This window comes from Prosopis cineraria, unplaced genomic scaffold (assembly GCF_029017545.1).
Source record: "Prosopis cineraria cultivar Desert tree isolate PC_DT_omini unplaced genomic scaffold, ASM2901754v1 PC1, whole genome shotgun sequence".
Classification (NCBI taxonomy): Eukaryota; Viridiplantae; Streptophyta; class Magnoliopsida; order Fabales; family Fabaceae; genus Prosopis; species Prosopis cineraria.
In genome coordinates, this window is record NW_026555332.1 from 292665 (window position 1) to 311430 (window position 18766).

Sequence of the window (18766 nt, forward strand, 5' to 3'; positions counted from 1 at the left end):
ATATGTAAATTTTATAATATCTCTATATTTTTATAAATATTTTCTCTTATTTCATCTTACTCTTGTGATCTAATTTATAAGGTATAGAAAGAAAAAAAATTAATCGTATTTATAAAACACTTGCAAATCTTTAATACCCTTCTTTTTGTTTTTATTCTTATTAAATGTTTTGAATATAATTACCAATACTAAAATTTAATAATATTTATTAAAAATAAAAAAATTATTAAATTTAAAAATAAAATTAATAAATAAATTTATATAAAAATATTAAAAGTAATTTATAAATAGAATTAGGAAAGCATTAATTTAAAAACGTATTTTGATTAATTTTTTTTTTAAATTTTTGTTGGAGGGGGAAAACGGTAAACTCAAATCCTATTGGTCAGCTACCGTTGATGAGACGACATAATTGATCCAATTCCAAAGCGACACGCGGTGGATCGTCATCGGAATATCCCTTTCAAAGAGCGTTGTCTTCAACCCCACTCAGTCCTCCACCCACCCACCTTGTTTTCGGTCGATGACAGCGATCCTCCACCACACAGGACGCCCCCCAACCTTCCATCTCACTCCATCTTCCTCTTTACTTTCCGTCCATCTATTGGTTTTCTCCTCCCTCATCGTCACTGCCTTCCCAATATGGGTTCTGATCTTTCCCCCGACGTCCTCAATTCTACCAAGCCCCTCCCTTTACCTGCTCAAGAAGATGACCCTCCTTCCGCGGCTCTCCTCTCCTTCAACACCGATTCTTCTTCTCCCTCCGACTTCAATTCTCGCAAACCCTCCTATTCCATCATCTTCATCTCCCTCACCCTCATCTCCTGCATCGCTTTCTCCGCCGCCGCCGCCTTCGCCTTCCTTTTCTTCTCCGCTGCTTCCTCCTCCTCAACCCCCACCAACCACTCCACTTCCTCCTTCTCTGCGCCGAAAGCTCGTCCTCTCCAGAAGCTCAATCACTCCGTCGTTCTCTTGATCTCTTCCGATGGTTTTCGATTCGGCTACCAATTCAAGACTTCCACGCCCAATATTCACCGTCTAATTGCCAACGGAACCGAAGCCGATGCCGGTTTGATCCCTGTTTTTCCCTCTCTCACTTTCCCCAATCATTACTCTATCGTGACGGGTCTCTACCCTGCCTATCATGGCATCATCAACAACTTTTTTTTGGATCCTCAAACTGGTGAAGCTTTCACGATGGCTAGCCACGAACCCAAGTGGTGGCTGGGCGAGCCCTTGTGGGAGACCGTGGTCAACAACGGATTAAAAGCCGCGACATATTTCTGGCCTGGCTCTGAGGTAAATAAAGGTTCTTGGACTTGCCCTGTCGAGTATTGTAGGAACTACAATGGTTCTGTTCCGTTTGAGGAAAGAGTGGATGCCGTATTGAAGTATTTTGATTTGCCTGGCGCTGATATTCCTTCATTTATGACACTTTATTTTGAGGATCCCGATCATCAGGGTCACAAGGTTGGTCCCGATGATCCAGAGATCACTGAAGCGGTTGCTGGGATTGATAGGATGATCGGGAGGTTAATTAGAGGGTTGGAACAAAGGGGAATTTTTGAAGATGTTAATATTATTATGGTGGGTGATCATGGGATGGTTGGTACATGTGACAAGAAGCTAATTGTCTTAGATGATTTGGCTCCCTGGATTGAGATTCCAGCTAGTTGGGTCCAGTCATACACTCCATTGCTTGCAATTCGCCCACCTCCTGGTATTGACCCGTCAAATGTTGTCTCTAAGATTAATGAAGGGTTGAAATCCGGGAAAGTGGAAAATGGGAAATATTTAAGTGCGTATCTCAAGGAGGATCTGCCTGGCCGGCTTCATTATGCTGCGAGTGATAGGATTCCGCCAATAGTTGGCTTGATTGAAGAAGCCTTCAAGGTAGAGCAAAAAAGAACAAACCGCAAAGAGTGTGGCGGTTCGCATGGTTACGATAACTCAATTTTCTCAATGAGGAGCATTTTTATTGGACACGGTCCTCAATTTGCAAGAGGGAGGAAAATCCCATCGTTTGAGAATGTTGAGATTTATAATTTGATCACTTCTATTCTCAAGATTAGGGGCGCGCCAACTAATGGTTCTGCCTCATTTGCCGAGTCAGTTCTTTTGCCTGGGGCATAAACATGTACTAGTTGGCAAAATAGCTGATTGGGAACTAAGCTGCATGATGACGTGTTCTCTTGGATGGATGGATGCTCAGATGTCAGAATTATGAACATGATGAGGTGTTTTCAATTCATGTTTTCAAGGGAATAGGCATCATATACCTAGGCTAGGGATCCCTGAGAGAGTCTTACATGTAGAGTTACTCGTAATTTCTTCCATCAATTAGGTTAGAATTGCATTAATGCTGAAATGCTCAAGTAGTGGCCAAGCTTAGCTTCAACGCTTCTGAGCACGCAAGTAATATACTCTCCCAGAATTTTGATTTTATTGGGATAGAGTGAGGCCACCATTTGGATGTCAAACCCTCTCATGCTCCATCGTATGATCTTCTGTCAAAGCCCTTGTTAATTGCAGATTATGTTTTTGCCTGGCCCTGACTATTCTAATCGTTTTTTGCTTTAATCAATCTTTTTCTGTTAAATGATCTTCCTTGCTAATAACTTCGCATGCACGGCACTGCCGTTTCCAAATTTAGTAAATCCTGGCTGCATAATTTTCATGTTGAACATTGTATAGAAAAGGCGTTTAAGACTTGATCCCTTAAACTGACCAAAAAAGATTGGTTAGAGAAGGCGTTATATACTTGAGATCTAGAGAAACAAAACTTGTTTGCAATCTAGTAGTTGTAACTAACATTTTTCGTTAGAGAGTTAGCCTCTCTTTTTATTCTAATTACCAGTATAAGGAATAATAAATATATGCACTAGACTCATAATGGCTAATTTCTTATTTAGCAATTGAATCAAACGGACTATTTTAACTCAGTGATCGAGTAGTACTATGGTCAGGCGCAAGTCATCGGTTCAAATTCCACAAGGGGCTTTTTCTTTTTTTTTCATAGAACACCCATGGCAGTACTCATATTTAAAGAGAGAATAGAGATATTGTTGATATTCATAATTAAAACAAGCTAACAAATGGTAGGCAGGATGAGTAAAATTTCTTTTTTTTTTTTGGGGGGACATCAAATGGGTTTGAAAGAAGGATTTCGACAAGAGCAAACTATCATGAGCATGGTATTGAAACCCGGACCGGACCGGTCGGGTCAATCCGGAAACCGGTGACCCGGTCCCTTGTCCGGTCTGGGTTTACTCCTAAACCGGTGACGAAATAAATCGGTGTAACCCGGTATAATCCGGTTAACCCGGTGGGTAGACTGGGTTAACCGGGTTATTTTTTTTGAATTTTTTTTTCATTTTTTATTTTTCAGAGTGCTGAATTTAGAAATAAGATAACAAAAAAAAGTAAAACTAAAGTTAAAAAATAAAAAATTAGAGATAGATCACGCTAAGTCCAATTCAGATTTTCAGACAGCATTTATTTCGGCCTTTCATCTGTGTCTCTCCTCTCTCACCCTAACCTAATCAGTGTCTCTTCTCTAGCTTAGTCTCCGTCTCTTCTTCAGGCTCCAGCTCTATCTCCATCTCTTCTCCAGCTCTATCTCTGTCTTTGCTATCTTCATCTCTTCTCTAGCTTAGTCTCTGACTCTTCGTCTTTTTTCTAGCTCAATCTTCGTCTCTTCTCCAACTCTATTTCCATCTCTTTTCTAGACTTTTGAGATTGAAGAGTTGTAAGTGTAATGATAGATATTTAAAATATTGTATTTTATTACTGTTAGACTTTTGAGTGGTTGAATTTAGTTGAATATTTTTATAATTAATGTCTTTTTATTTAAATTTTATTATTTTAATCATAACCGGTTTGCCACCGGTTCAACCCCCGGTTCAACCCTAATTGAACCACTAACCCGTGACCCAGTGCCATAACCGGTTCAATGACCGGTCCGGTTTTACGTACCTTGATCATGAGCCATTACTTTCTATCTAAAAAGTTAACTCAATCAGATGTATAGCACACCCACTTGTATATTTAGAAAACTCTTCTCAAGTCCTTTTAATGTGGGACGTAACAATTTTTTCAGCCAACTCATGACGTCCCCATCATGGATAGTCCACTAGAATGGCCCATTGATTACGTGTACTAACATGAATACTCCTCAGCTGCGTACATGCCCCCTTGGTTGTAATTTTACTGATTCCTCTATTCATATTTTGTAGGATTGCAAAGAAGCCCAAGAGGTATGGAAAAAATTAGTAAATCCTGCAAAATTTAATGCTTTTTTCTCTTGTGATGTGCAAGATTAGATAAACTAGAACGCTAAGAATGAAGCCGACAGTTGGATTACTAGAAGAATTTCCTGCTAGAGATTTTTTGCCCAAACATGTTGGAATATATGGAAAGCCAGATGCAGAAAGATTTACTTTAAGGATGACTTTCTTGAAATTGACATTGCCTTCTCCAGCACGCAGTAGATAATGAATGACCTAAAGTTACAATCCAAGATCAACCTTCTGAGCAAGAACAACAACAGATATGAAGCTAAATGAAATCCTTCATAACCTAGTTGGGTTAGAGTCAATGTCGATGGCTTTGTTACAAATAATGGTGCTGCTGCCTGTGGTGGTATTATTAGAGACAACAAGGGAAATTGGATTAAGGGATTCTCTAAAAACCTTAGTTATTACTCGAGCACAGCAGTTGAGCTCTTAGAAATTTTAGAAGGACTCAATCTTTGTTGGAATGAGAATCTTGTCAAAATCAATGTCTACTCAGACTCATTGGAAGCCTTATGGCTCATTAACAACAGCTACTGTAATACTTATCCACTCTCTGTGATTATCAAGAATATTAGAGAACTTATTATGAGAGATTGGGAGGTTACCTTTGACCATGTCAATAGGAAAGCCAATAAATGCACTAATTTTCTAACTCACAAGACTTCTTACGGAGATTTCAATATTTTTATTTTTGACAACCCATCCCTTGATTGTATAAGCCTCGTGACTTTTAATATAACTAGACCTTAGTCCTTTTTCACATGGTTTTTCCATGGCCTTGTATTAAAAAAAAGACAGAATGGCCCATCGATTGGGTGAACCCAAGTCTAACTTTGATATCAATTTGTTACGAAGCCATCACTTTCTCCTTAAAAAGTTAGTTGGAGTGTAACAAAACACTAGGAAAAGTTACACCTCCATCATCATCTGCAACTGCAAGGAAGTTAAAAATTCCAGGAGAGAAGAATCAGGAATATGAACCCCAATATGTAAAGGTTCAAGTCTTAAACACCTAAAAAAGATAGATATAGAACAAACCAACTGAAAGGATTTTAAACTGTGCCTCTGAAGCAGCAAGAATGCCTCAACATGAGCCATGTCTTTGTCCGGCATATATAAAATGAAATGCTTGTGCATGTGCGTTTGGGGGTGGCCACGTTTTACTAGTAAATTGCAGGATGCTGCATTTTACTAAAGTAAAACACATTTAGGGCGCAGGACATATCCCCAAGCACACTGTATAATTACCTCGTTCCTTCCCCGCCCCCTGCATCTGTCATCCACTTTTCCGCTACAAATTTTGTAATTGGAACGCATGTAATGTCTTGCAAGGTTAAAATACATTCAACCATCCCTTTCTAAGTTTAAGCAGGATTTTTCATTTCTAATCTCTTTCATTCTCTTTGTGCCTATGTTGCAATCGCCTTGGCATTTGATATGAACTAAGGATGGCTTCTCCTTCCCTCATCAAAAACTTCGCTATTCATCTGGATTCCCCTTGTTGATTGGTTTTTATGTGATACTAATCCTTTAATATAGTTCTCCGAATACTGACGAAACATTAAGTAAGAGGATGTAGTCTGTAGATTCAAATACTTTTTGGTAATATGAATTCATAATTAACATTAGCCACCAAATAAAATCCTCTTGGGTATTTGGTCATCTTTCAGGACTCCTGCTTCAATATATAGTGATTGCTGTATTTTTCATTCCGGTTTGCATACCAAGCTTAAAGATACAGGCTTTGCTTACCCTTTCAGCAGGACTGGTAAACTAGTTGTCAGCAACAGTGGACCTGATATCTTTTGTTTCAAGTAATAGAAATATTTGTGTGACTTTTAAGGGTTAATATCAGACTTACTTACACATATGATGTGATTGTCTGGGTTAATATCAGACTTTATTAGACATATGGTTAATATCAGACTTAATTACACATATGAGGAAGATATGTCGCATTTTAAAGTTCAGCATGACAGGCCACCTTTAGGCTTTTTCTTTAGAGTTGGTGATGTATAGTTTTCATTTTTTTTTTTGGGTCCAAAATATATGATGTGGCTGCTTGGTTTTCAGTTGGAAACAAGCTTTTGCAACTTCGAAGATAAAGCTACTCTTACATTGTTCTAGTCAAAACCAAGAACAATGGGTTTGCAAACACACAGAAGTCACCGAATATAGCCAAAGAAAATTTTCTGTAATTTCAATCCACATCTTTAGTCTCTGGCTTGTAGGTGAAGAAGGATATAGCCTTGGGAAAGAGTGATAATGTGAGCGTGGTGAGAACGAAGGAGAAGCTTCAGAAGAGAGGTGAGACAAGAATGAAAAAAGGAGAGAGAAGACTAAAATAGAGAAGGGAAGGGTGCAAAAAAGATATCATCTTTCATTAATTTTGGAATTTGAAAAAAAAAGGAGAGGGAACTACAGAAGCACCGGCCTTCATTTTATATTTTGAAATTTGAAGGAAGAGGAGAAACAAGGGGAGAAAATCGGTTGGTGTAAAATCCAAGAAAACTTTGATATTGATATTGATTTTGATTTATGAGCTTATGTCTTGAGGTCTTATTAGTTGTGCAGCGGGAATGTATCCTACTCAAGCATGATGAACAGGTCACATGTTCTCAAGCCAAAAAAGTAACAAGTATCAGTATGATATTTGTTTACATCACTTGCTGCTGAAATATATCAGTGCAGTAGTGTCTTGGGAGTTCTGAAATCCCTATTTAAATAAATCCTTCAGCTATGCAAAACAAACATCCTGACATGCCGTTTTTTTAAAGTGAATTTTTATAAGAATAAGCCCATGTGCAAAGGTTTGAACATCAAAGTACTTCCTTACCAGTTGATGGCAGATGGAGCCACTTTTTAAGCTTGCATGGGTAATTTTTCAAAAAAAAGATCTCTCTCACACACGTGCGCACACAGAGAGAGATGGTGCCCATGTCGGAACCAGACATCTTAGATGTGAATGTATCCTGGTGAGGTGCAGAGATGAAATTGGTTACCTCGTGTCTGACAGTATCAAGAAACAAAGGATGCCATTGATGTCGGAATTCTCATATTAAATGTGTTTAAGAGGAATATACTCTATCGAAATAGATTAAGTCATGTGGTTGAATACTTCCTAAAGTTATATATTTATGATTTGTCGTTTAATCTTTATAGTATGACTTTCTTTTTATCTTCTAATAATTGAGACCCGTAACACAGCTGGATGCAGCATTGGTCTGCCTAAAGGAATTGGCAATTTCACTGATTTGACTTCGAACCCTCCGTTGCCTACAATCTTAGGCGTTATATTTTATCCACTTCTAATTGTGAAGGATAAAAATATTGAGCATATTTATTTATTTTTCCCGTTACAAGGACGCCAAGCAGTAGATGTTTATTCTTCATTCTTCTCACGTTCACAGTTTGATTTGTAATCTATAGAACTGAAAGCTTCTTACCAGAAAATCACACTATAATGACTACAATTAATCTCTGCTCATTATTCATTTAATAGAAAGAGAGTACATATATAGGTACTGAGAGACACTTGACTGCAACAGAACCTCTAACGCACTTAACAAATTCAGTTATTCTAATTAAGTATATGTTAACTAATTATTGCTGACTTGTAATTACTCTAATATCCTCTCAGGAAGAGTTTCTCCTCTGTGAAAAAAAAAACTAATAATCAAAGTCATTAGCAAAAGACCAGACAAGATTTAGAACATCCTCATAAGCAATAATATTCAGCTTGCTACGAAAGTAGCGGAAAAGAGCAGAGCCTAAAGGCTTTGTAAAGACATTAGCAACTTGATCTATAGCAGGTACATAGCCAACTTGTACTGCACCAGAGGCAACTTTCTCTCTAATAAAGTGAAGGTCAAGTTCCACATGCTTAGTCTTAGAATGAAGAACAGGGTTAGCAGCTAAGGCAATAGCTCCTGAATTGTTGCACCAAACAGCAGGTGGTGAAGCAATAGAGAGATGCAGTTCACGAAGCAATGCCATTACCCACATGACATCGGTAACTCCATCAGCAATACTCCTATATTCAGCCTCGGTGGTAGAGCGAGAAACAACTTGCTGTTTTTTTGATGACCACATAATCGGATTAGGACTAAAAAAGGTGCAAAGACCACTAATAGACTTCTGGTCCTCTTTGTTGGTACCCCAGTCAGCGTCTGTAAAAGCTTGCACATGAAACGGAGCAGAAGCAGGCTGGAGAAGTAAACCATAATGTTCAGTCCCCACAAGATAGCGTAAAATACGCTTGACACATTTCCAGTGAGGAGGATGAGGCTTATATAGGAACTGACTAAGACGATTCACAGCAAAGCTGATATCAGGGCGCGTGTAACACAAATATTGCAACTTACCAATAATGCTACGATAAACATAAGGATCAAGTAAAAGATCACCATTCAAAGAGCTGAGGTGAAGGTTGGTAACCATAGGTGTGCAACTAGAATTAGAAGCAATTAATCCTGTATCAATAAGGAGATCAGTTACATATTTCTTCTGGGACAGAAAAATGCCAGCACTAGATCGATAAAACTCAATGCCTAGAAAATTAGATAAATCACCAAGTATCTTTAAAGAGAATATGGAGCTCATAGAAGAAATTAAGTCATGAAGTTCTTGAGGATTATCACCAGTCAGGACTAAATCATTAACATATACCAACAAGTAAAGAATGCCTTTATCAGATTTTTGAATGAACAAGCATGAATCAGCAGTGGATGGAGTAAAAGAGATGCTGCACAGAAATTGTTGAAGTTTATGAAACCAAGCCCGAGGGGCCTGTTTGAGACCAGAAAGAGCCTTGCGTAATTTACACACTAAAGGTTGAGAAGTGACTGGGTCAACAAATTCATGCTCAAAACCAGGTGGACGTGTCATATAAACCTCTTCAGAGATATCACCACTTAGAAATGCATTGTTAAAATCAACTTGTAGGAGTTTCCACCTATAAGTGACAGCAACAGTGAGCAAAATATGAATACTGGGTGCTTTGTCTACAGGGCTGAATGTATCAAAGTAATCTGAGCCAGCCTCTTGAGTAAAGCCCTTAGCAACGAGTCTAGATTTATTTCTAGCAGGTGTTCCATCAGCATTGGTTTTGACTTTAAAAAGCCATTTACAATCAATCAGCTTACGTTGAGAAGGTAGTGGAACCTTTTCCCAAGTATTAAACTTAATTAAAGCATCATATTCTTCTTGAACTGCTTTACGCCAGTGAGGATCAGCCAAGGCTTTAAAAATGGAAGCAGGGCAGTAAGGAGTCTCCATAGCAACAAACACCTTAAGCTTGAAGACACCAGCTTTGGCTCTAGTAATCATAGGATGATGATTAGAAGCAGGAGGGTTAGAATGGGTGAGTTCATAAGGTAAGGAAGATGGAGGTGAGTCTGATGGGCTAGGTGAGGAAGAAATAGGTAAAGAAGAGTGATATGGTGAGGCTGCGATAGAAGAAGTAGGTGATGGTGCAGGAGAAATAATAGTAGGGTGAGGCATAGGATTAGGAACAAGTGAGGAATGACGGGTGTCATAAGTAGTATCAGCAGCTTTTTTTACACTATACTGTCGTGAACCAGGCAAGACATGTTCATTAAACCGAACATGACGTGAGATATATATCTTCCCAGTGAGAACATCAAGGTACTTGTAACCTTTATGATGTGTACTGTAACCAAGAAACAAATAAGAAGCTGAACGAAACTCAAGCTTGTGAGAGTGAAAAGGCCTAGTGTAGGGAAAACACTGACAACCAAATACCTTGAGTAAAGCATAATCAGGCTTAACACCATATAGCGCTTCAAAAGGAGTTTTACCATCAATAGCCGTACTTAGTTGACGATTAAGCAAAAAGACAGCAGATAAAAAAGCATTCGGCCAGTAAAATAAAGAGAGAGAGGCATGGGCAAGCAGAGTTAAACCTGTCTCAACAATAGACCTATGACGCCTCTCAACCAATCCATTTTGCTCACTAGTATGGGGACAACTAAATCGTTGTTGAATTCCACATGATTTAAGAAATGGAATGAAGGCTTGAAATTCCCCGCCATTGTCACTCTGAACTTGCTGGATTTTAGCATTAAGCTTATTTTCAACCATAAGTTTAAACTCCTTAAATTTCATAATGGCATCAGACTTTTTATGCAGCATATATATCCAAGTAAAACAGCTATAAGCATCCACAAACACAATGTAATAAGCAAAGCCATGAGAAAGTAAAGGAGCAGGGCCCCAAAGATCCATTGTTATTAATTGTAGTGGTTTTGTATACACTGTTTGAGAAGGAGAAAAAGGAAATTTATGAAATTTGCCCATTTGACATGCAGTACATAGTGAATTAGAAGGAGGTGATGTAAATGGAATGGAATTGGATCTTAAAACAGCTTGCACAGTAGGTAGTGCAGGATGCCCTAAATGACAATGCCACAAGAATAATGAGTCAGAAGTCACAATGCTATGCACTTCAGTAGTGATGATTGAGGAAGACTGAGAACCAGCAAATGGAACGTGGACATGATGTATAGCAGGAGCTAGAACTTGATGCACCACAGGATACATGCCATGCTGTTCAGGTCCACTCATAAGGATAGTCTTGGTCTGCAAGTCCTTCACAACACTCCCATGAGGGAAAAATTCAACAGATACCATATTTTCTTTAGTAAAACGAGTAATAGAAACAAGATTTTTCTTCATATGAGGAACACAAAGAACCCATTTCATATGAAAGTGAGAGATAGGAGACTGAAAAGAAGCCTCGCCAATGTGCGTGATGTTGGCAGAGTCACCAGTACCAATAAGGACATTACCATAGCCAAAATCAGGATGCACCAAGGATAGATTGGCAGCATTATGAGTGATGTGTTGAGTCGCACCAGAATCAAAGTACCAATTATTGTCAACTACTGACTCAGGAGTAGCAATAAACGCTTGAGCAACAGTGAGAGATGAGTGAACACTGGATTCAATACTTGGAGCAGCAGGCGGAGGTTGCTCAGACGAGGATGAAACAGGAGCAATAGGTGGAACAAAAGGACATGGAGAGACAGGAGCAATAGCAGAAATAGGAGCAGAGTCATATGGAACATAAGACATATGAGGAGTTCCATCATAGGTCCCATAATCAGTATGATAAGCTCAAGCATCAAGAGCAGTAGATGAGTGAGAATTATACTGAGGTGAGGTATCAAACCTGTAGTAGCAACGTTGAGCCGTATGTCCAATTTTGCTACATATTTGGCACTGTGGCCGAATAAAAGGAAGACGACCTCGTCCTCGAGCAGAACGACCACCTCTAGAGTTAAGAGGTTGAAAACCTCGACCACCACCAGGAGCTTGAGTATAGTAAACACCAACTGGAGCATAGCTTTCATTAACATCAGGCGAGTAAGATGTTAAATGTGCTTAAGCAGATACAGTATTAGCCAAGAATGCCTTTTGGCGAGCTTCAGAATCAAGTAACATGGAAGAGACGGTATCTAGGCCAAAGCGTGGTCGTGCAGCATTGATTACAGCAATTATGGACTCATATTCGGTAGTAAGACCACCAAGTATATAAGCGATATGTGTCGGCTCATCAATCTTCTCACCAAGAACTGCTAAATGATCAAAAATAGATTTAATGTTAGCTAAGTAATCTCGCATAGGTAATTCACCTTTCTTTTGAGTTTGAAGTTGATTCCGATAGAGTAGTATCTTAGAGTCTGACTTGGAGGAGTATAACTTGTTCAATTTGCTCCAGATCTGTGCAGCAGTGTTTAAACCAACTAGTTCAGGTAAAATGGATAGAGCGACAGATGCAAGTAGCTAAGACACTAAGGCAGAATCAAGAGATTCATAGTCATCAAGCGCCGGATTCAAAATCAGACGACTAGACTCATCAAGAATTTGAGATGGAGGCATCGGAATTATACCGTCGAGGAAGCAATGCAGACAATGCTGCTTTACCATAAGATAAACATGTTGCTTCCATAACAAAAAATTGTGATCATCTAACTTGACGGTGATCTTCTTATTGGAAAAACCTCAATTTGTTGTCACAGTGTTTAGAAGTGATTTAGAGGCAAGAACAGGTCCAGTCATAGAGACAGAAGCAGAGAATGAACTCGCCATTATTTCGTAGCAATCTAAATCCAAGAGGAGGAGAAATCACTATTGCTAATGGCTCCGATTTTTTTTATTTTTCGGTGACTGGTAGCTTATCAGGACAGACGATTGCCGTCTGGCTTTGATACCATACCAAAAAATCACACTACAATGACTACGATTAATCTCTACTCATTATTCATTTAATAGAAAGAGAGTACATATATAGGTACTGAGAGACACGTGACTGCAACAGAACCTCTAACGCACTTAACAAATTTAGTTATTCTAACTAAGTATATGTTAACAATTATTGCTGACTTGTAATTACTTTAATACTTCTCCGAAGTATGAAATTTTAGGTGCTTAGCTGCATCAATTCTTTACACTTAAAATGTCAATAATCAATTCTGCTTCTACAGGGCTAGTTATTTTACTATGTTTGACACGTAAATATGTGGGGGATGAAAAGCTCAGCTCGTTTTCATGGTGGTCACGGGGTCCAGGGGATTTGCAATACCTTGTTTTTGCTATTTTCCATTAATTTAAGATCAAGTGAGGATTTATTTCATTCTACTGCGATCACTGAGTATGCTCTTAACAGAAAAAGAGTGAGGCCAGAGAAGCTCAGGCGTATAATGCCCTTTTCAGTGGTGCCCGCTGCTCTGTTTTTTTGTCAGTTATAGTGATGAAGTTATAAAATTGACAACGATGTTGCCGAATGATATTTAAAAAAAAAGAGTATAAAAGGCCACAATAAAACCGAGCGGAGGGCTGAGAATATGATAACTGTACTTTTGCCTGAGTCTCATGGCTACTAATCAATGCCTCCTGCAGCTCTGAATTCTGAAATTGTTTGAAAAATAAACAGAAGCTTTGTTCAGTTATCAATTTTCTTCTCCCTCCTTATTTGGCTGTTTTCTCGGAAAGGCCCTATATTATATTCAAATTTAGAATTCTCTGCCTCTGAAAAAAGGAATGAGATCCGCAACAGCCGCGTACGCTGGGCTGGTTGAATGACATGTTATGGTTTCATGGATCGGATATTCCCCAAGTGAAATGTTCCGTTTTTGAAACAGAAAACATGTCAAACACGTCATGCTCAGAGATCTCATCTTCGTGCCCTGAAAACGAAGCAAAATGAGTATATCTGGATACGGAACGATCTCAGAAGAAGACCCAGGAGAAGCATCGTCGTCATCATCACCGAACGAACAGTTCCTCTCGCGGACAAAAGAGCAGATCCAAGCAATCCTGGGCACGGCAAGACCATGGAAGGACATGATCCATCCTTGTCGCCTCACGTTCCCGTTCTCGTTCTTCAACTCGATCCAAAGAATCAAGAAGAATCCGTGCGTTTTCCGCACAAACTACGTGGTTGTGATGCTGTTGACAGTATTGCTTACTTTGCTGTGGCACCCAGTCTCGGTGATCATATATTGAGGATTGATGGCGGCGTGGGTGGTGTTATATTGGGTGCGAGATAACCCCTTGAGAGCATTCGGGCATGAGATTGACGAGAGATTGGTAGCGGTGTTGTTGTTAATGGTGACGGTTGGACTGATTTATGTCAGCAATGTGAGAGAGAATGTATTAGTAGGAGTGTGTGTCGGGTTATTGATTGCGGCAGTTCATAGTGTGATTAGGGAGACAGAGGAGGACGATGAAGATGAAGCAGGGATTCATCTATGACACGCTGCTTCCTCTTCTTTTACCACCTAGATCTCAATTTCCCTCGCACACTCTTCAGTTTTTAATTTCCTTCAACATTCTGTGTTTTGAAGGACCCCTCTTGTTAGCATCGATCATCTCTTCTCAAAGCTCATTCCTCATCATCTATGAAATATTTCGTTGACAATTATTTTAAAACAAAACTAAAACTCCTAAGCAAATAATAATTACTCTGTTTTTGTTTGGTGGAATGCATTCACGTCTTAATATGTTTATATACTACCTCTCCAAAAGTTTTTCGGGGCAGAATCATGCTTCTTGTCTTCCTCGTAGTGAGGTCCTGCATAATTATTTTCCCCCTCTATTAGTATTCCGGTTACTTTTAAGTCAACTTCTCCCTCTTAGAATCGAGAATATGGGTTACACTATGTAGGTTGATTCAAATAACTTATTATAAGAGTTGAGTTGAAAAAAATATTGACTCACGTAAAAATGATCTATTTTTACCCAAACTAGATAATCCTTAATCAAAATAGGTTAACTGTGATGTATTAATATTGTCCTTTTTAACCCATATCATTTATTTAAAAATAAATTAAAATTGAAAAATTAAAAAGGGGGGAGTTTTGACACTAAAGTCCCACATAACATAATAGAGCTATAATGATCCATTTATTTAAAAAAATACGCTAACAAATTTTAAAGTTGCCTTATAATTTGCAAAGAAAATTAGCTCAATGGCATTAAAAAATATTGCTCCGATGAATTATAGATGAAATTTTTAAATATTTTAAAATATGGCCCATTCATAAAATCAACTAGATATATTTTACTTTTTTGTCCTTAAATTAAATTTATTATTAAAACACAATATATTTATTGTAACTAATCCTTAACTGATTGAATCTTTTTTTTTTGAATCATTCCTTTTTTTCTCTGAATATAAAATTATCAGTGCCTTTTTTCATCGCAAAGCTTTTTTTCTCTCTTCCTTTCTATTTTTCACAGGAACACTATGAAGATGACATTAGATATTGAAAAGGAATTTTCATTCTTGGAATTAGAACATTAGGCTAGAATCTATTATTTGTTATTAAATTTTCATGATATTCACATCTCTTGATAACATTAAATTTTTTGCTGATTGTGTTTGATTCATTTTGGGCAAATGATTATGTATTTTTCGTGTTGCTGATTTGTGATACTACATCATTGATATATATTTATATACCAATGAGAAATAAGTTTATGTTTGATTATTTAGTTATGTTAATTTGCGATAGTATATTAATGATATACAACAATATATCAATGATGTAGTATCATAAATTAATAATACGAAAAACATATAATCATTTATTCAAAATAGATCAAACGCAGTTCACAAAAAAATTTTGAACTCTTAATTTATCACAAAGAGTTAAATACCTAAACTAATAAAATAAAAAATTATGAATCTATAGTTCCATTCCCCACCGATGTACTCCGTTTCATCGAGTACCGTTAATGTATCTCACCTCAATACTCACACTGCTATGCTATCTTGCGTTTGTCTCTCACGTCCAATTGTGTCTTCTCTTTTGCATTTATCTTTAAAAGAAGTCATTTTAGATAATATCTCTCGTATTCATTGCGTTCAATTTTAGATATTTCTTGCATTTAAAAACTTATAGTATTTGCAAAAAAATAGACTTTGCAAATTAACTATAAACTAAATATTAAAAAGGACATTTTTAAAATTTAAAAAAGGATAGATTATTTTTTTTTATTTGGTCTTATGATATGGGCTGTATATGCAAAAGTTCCTAATTTAAGACTAATAGAATATGTTATTAAAATATATGTATTTAATAAAAACAAAACTAAAAACATATTCAATTTTAAAACAAAATTAATACATTTTAAAATTTTTATTTAGTCCAAATGAATATATTGAAAGAGATATATAAATAAAAATAGTGTAGCTTTATCCTGTTAACATATTTATTTTTATATTTGCCCAAAGTTGTAACATTAATCTTAAAGTTTTTTAAGATATATGACAATTATGAGGAAAATGATTGAGCTTTTTCATTAAAACATTAAGAAATTGCATGATCTCCCATATGACTTATTATCTTTTTTTCGCAAACATCCAAAATCATGCATTTAACGATGCATTTCCTGTTTTTGTTTTAAAAATATAAGTTAATTCTTTTACCATCTAATATAAATTATGTATTTTTTTTAATAAATTAGAACTGTTAAGCCAACCTTTATTATTTTTATTGGCTTTATGGAAGAAAAATAATCTTTTTACATATAATATGCCAGTTGCACTGTAATTTCTAAAGTCTAAACATGACAAATATAGAACAATTAAATAATATTATTTTTTATCAAGTAAAAGGTGGATTAATACAAAATGCAGTGAGTGTTGACTGTTGAGTGTTAAGCAGCGTTCCGGCAAAGCAGTGCCTTGAATTGGCACTTCGGCGTGATTGACTCAATCAGCAACCTTCCCGTTCCCTCCTGTTTCACCGTCGCTCCCTCCTTCTCAACAAGCACCGCTGCCACGATTTCGTCGTATTTACCTCCTCCGCCAGCTACGAACGCCACCAAAGCCGCCTGGACGGGCCCCATGCTTGGGTTAAAAGCCGCCGATTCCATGTAAGACCCTTTGTATATCTTGCCGCGGCCGTCCATCAGAGCCACCCCTGAGGGACACCCACTGTACGGTGCGTGGGACTTGTTTGCAGCTTCTAACGCCGCAACCTTCAATTCCTCGTTCGCGATGTAACCGTTCGCGAGGTCGTGGGTGGTTTCCTCCGACATGGATAACCCGTTGTGGCGCGGTTCCAAGAGCAGAGGAACTTCCTCGGGGAGAAGGTCATGGGGTCCAAATCTGTGGGAGAGAAATTTTGTTAAAGGGGTAAAATCTCGGGTTTCATCGGAGGCGATAAGGAGTTTGATATTTGGGGCATCGCGAATTTCTTGGAGGAATTGGCGGCAATGGCCGCAAGGGGCAGCAGAAACGACGAAGTAGTCGAGACGGGGCTCGGCATTGAGGGAGAGGTTGGTAAGGAGGAACTGCTCGGCATGAACGGAGTGGTGGAGGGGGAGACCCGGGAACTCGAGGTTGACGCCCACGAAGATGCGGCCGGAGGGGCCGAGACCGACGGCAGCGACGGGGAAGTTGGAAATGGGGGGACGAGCGAGGGACTGAGAGGAGGAGACGAGGGAGAGGAGGAAGTGGGGGAGAGGGATGGCGGCAGACTCCGCCATGGATGCGGCCTCCGATGCTTGGATGAGGAATCTGGGCGGATCCATTGGCGGTCGGTGGATGGTTTTGATTGGACAGAGGGGCCCTGAGAGAAATGAAGCGAGGTGCAGATGGAAGGACGATCTTCTCCGATATAGACGTTTATATACGCTGCCTCCTCTCACCTTGAAAACATTTCATGGATTAATTGATAATTAATTTGTAGATTGATCAACCCTAAACCGTAGATTTAGAATTAACTGCTTCATTTTATTTTCTGCCCATTTTTTTTTATGTTTCAAAGTTTTTTTTTATTCTATTCGTCCAGTATTTTAGAAACTTAGGATATTATCACCCCGTTTAACTCCCATCCTAGCTAATTTGGACTCTCTGTATGGAATAATTATAATTCAAGGATATTTTTGACATTTTATTTAACACAGTTATATAATGTAGTACTTAAATTGAAAACTTCAAATAAGCTGGTTTGACTTTTTCCACTAATCAAATCAAGTGCGCCTCTATTTTTTGGCTTTAAAATTAGGTTAAAATATATGAAAAGATTTTAAATTTTAAGACAGTAATACATAGTTTTTTTGTCAAAAAATTAATTTTATTAATCACCAAAAAAATATTATAAACACTAATGGCCGAAGCAAACAAAAAAAACACTCAAAAAAATTTAAATTTTTTTTTTCAAAACTCTGTCACCTTTTAATGTTTAAAATTAACTCACTTAATCTTTAATTTTTTTTTTCAAAATCCTCTACCACTAATTAACTATTATTTTATTAATATAGTTATTACCATGGCATATGATATAGAAAAAATATTTTTATTATTTTTTAACACACATGATGGTGCTATCATTTTTTTTTAGTTGAGCAACATTATTCTTATTGTTTACAGGAAATACAATTTAAGAGAAATTATAATTTTATTATTTTTTATCAATTAAAAAATTATTTTTATATTAAACAAATGAAAAGAAAAAACATTTAAAGTTATCATTGATAAATGTGATGTAAATTTTGTTATTTGCTTTGTTTTTTTTTTCAGACTCTTAGTTGTTTGTAGTTATTATTTTCTCATTTGAATGAAATTTTCAGTACTTATTTAAATAAAAATATGTTATAGGCATGTTATAAAAGGAATATGTGCTACTTTAGAATAAGATATTTTTTTTGTTATTGGTGATTTGTATCAACTTTGTTAAAAAAACTTGTAAAATATTCTAGTTTTCTTATATTAAAGGATAAATTTTTATTTATATCATTCTTATTAGTGACTACTTTTAAATTTTTTTATTTTTTTAATATAAAATATTATTTTAATTGATAAAAAATAATAAAATTATAATTTTTCTTTTAAATTATGTTATTGTGAACAATAAGAATAATGTAGGTCAACTAAAAAAAGTGAGAGCATTATCATATATATTAGAAGTAAAACATTACAATCCTGTCCCTCCTTA

General features: G+C 37.1%; 2 protein-coding genes and 1 pseudogene across 2 annotated transcripts; 2 read left to right on the forward strand and 1 right to left on the reverse strand.

Annotated features, from left to right (window-relative positions):
* Nucleotides 1-490: 490 nt before the first annotated feature.
* LOC129303719 (uncharacterized) lies at nucleotides 491-2546 on the forward strand. Its single transcript, XM_054943214.1, has one exon. It carries the CDS (start codon nucleotides 643-645, stop codon nucleotides 2131-2133), a length of 1491 nt encoding a protein of 496 aa, XP_054799189.1. The 5' UTR covers nucleotides 491-642; the 3' UTR covers nucleotides 2134-2546.
* Nucleotides 2547-13474: 10928 nt separating this feature from the next.
* LOC129307613 (PRA1 family protein F1-like) lies at nucleotides 13475-14258 on the forward strand (annotated as a pseudogene).
* Nucleotides 14259-16399: 2141 nt separating this feature from the next.
* On the reverse strand, nucleotides 16400-17462 carry LOC129291007 (cytidine deaminase 1-like). Its single transcript, XM_054928091.1, has one exon. It carries the CDS (start codon nucleotides 17358-17360, stop codon nucleotides 16482-16484), a length of 879 nt encoding a protein of 292 aa, XP_054784066.1. The 5' UTR covers nucleotides 17361-17462; the 3' UTR covers nucleotides 16400-16481.
* Nucleotides 17463-18766: the final 1304 nt, after the last annotated feature.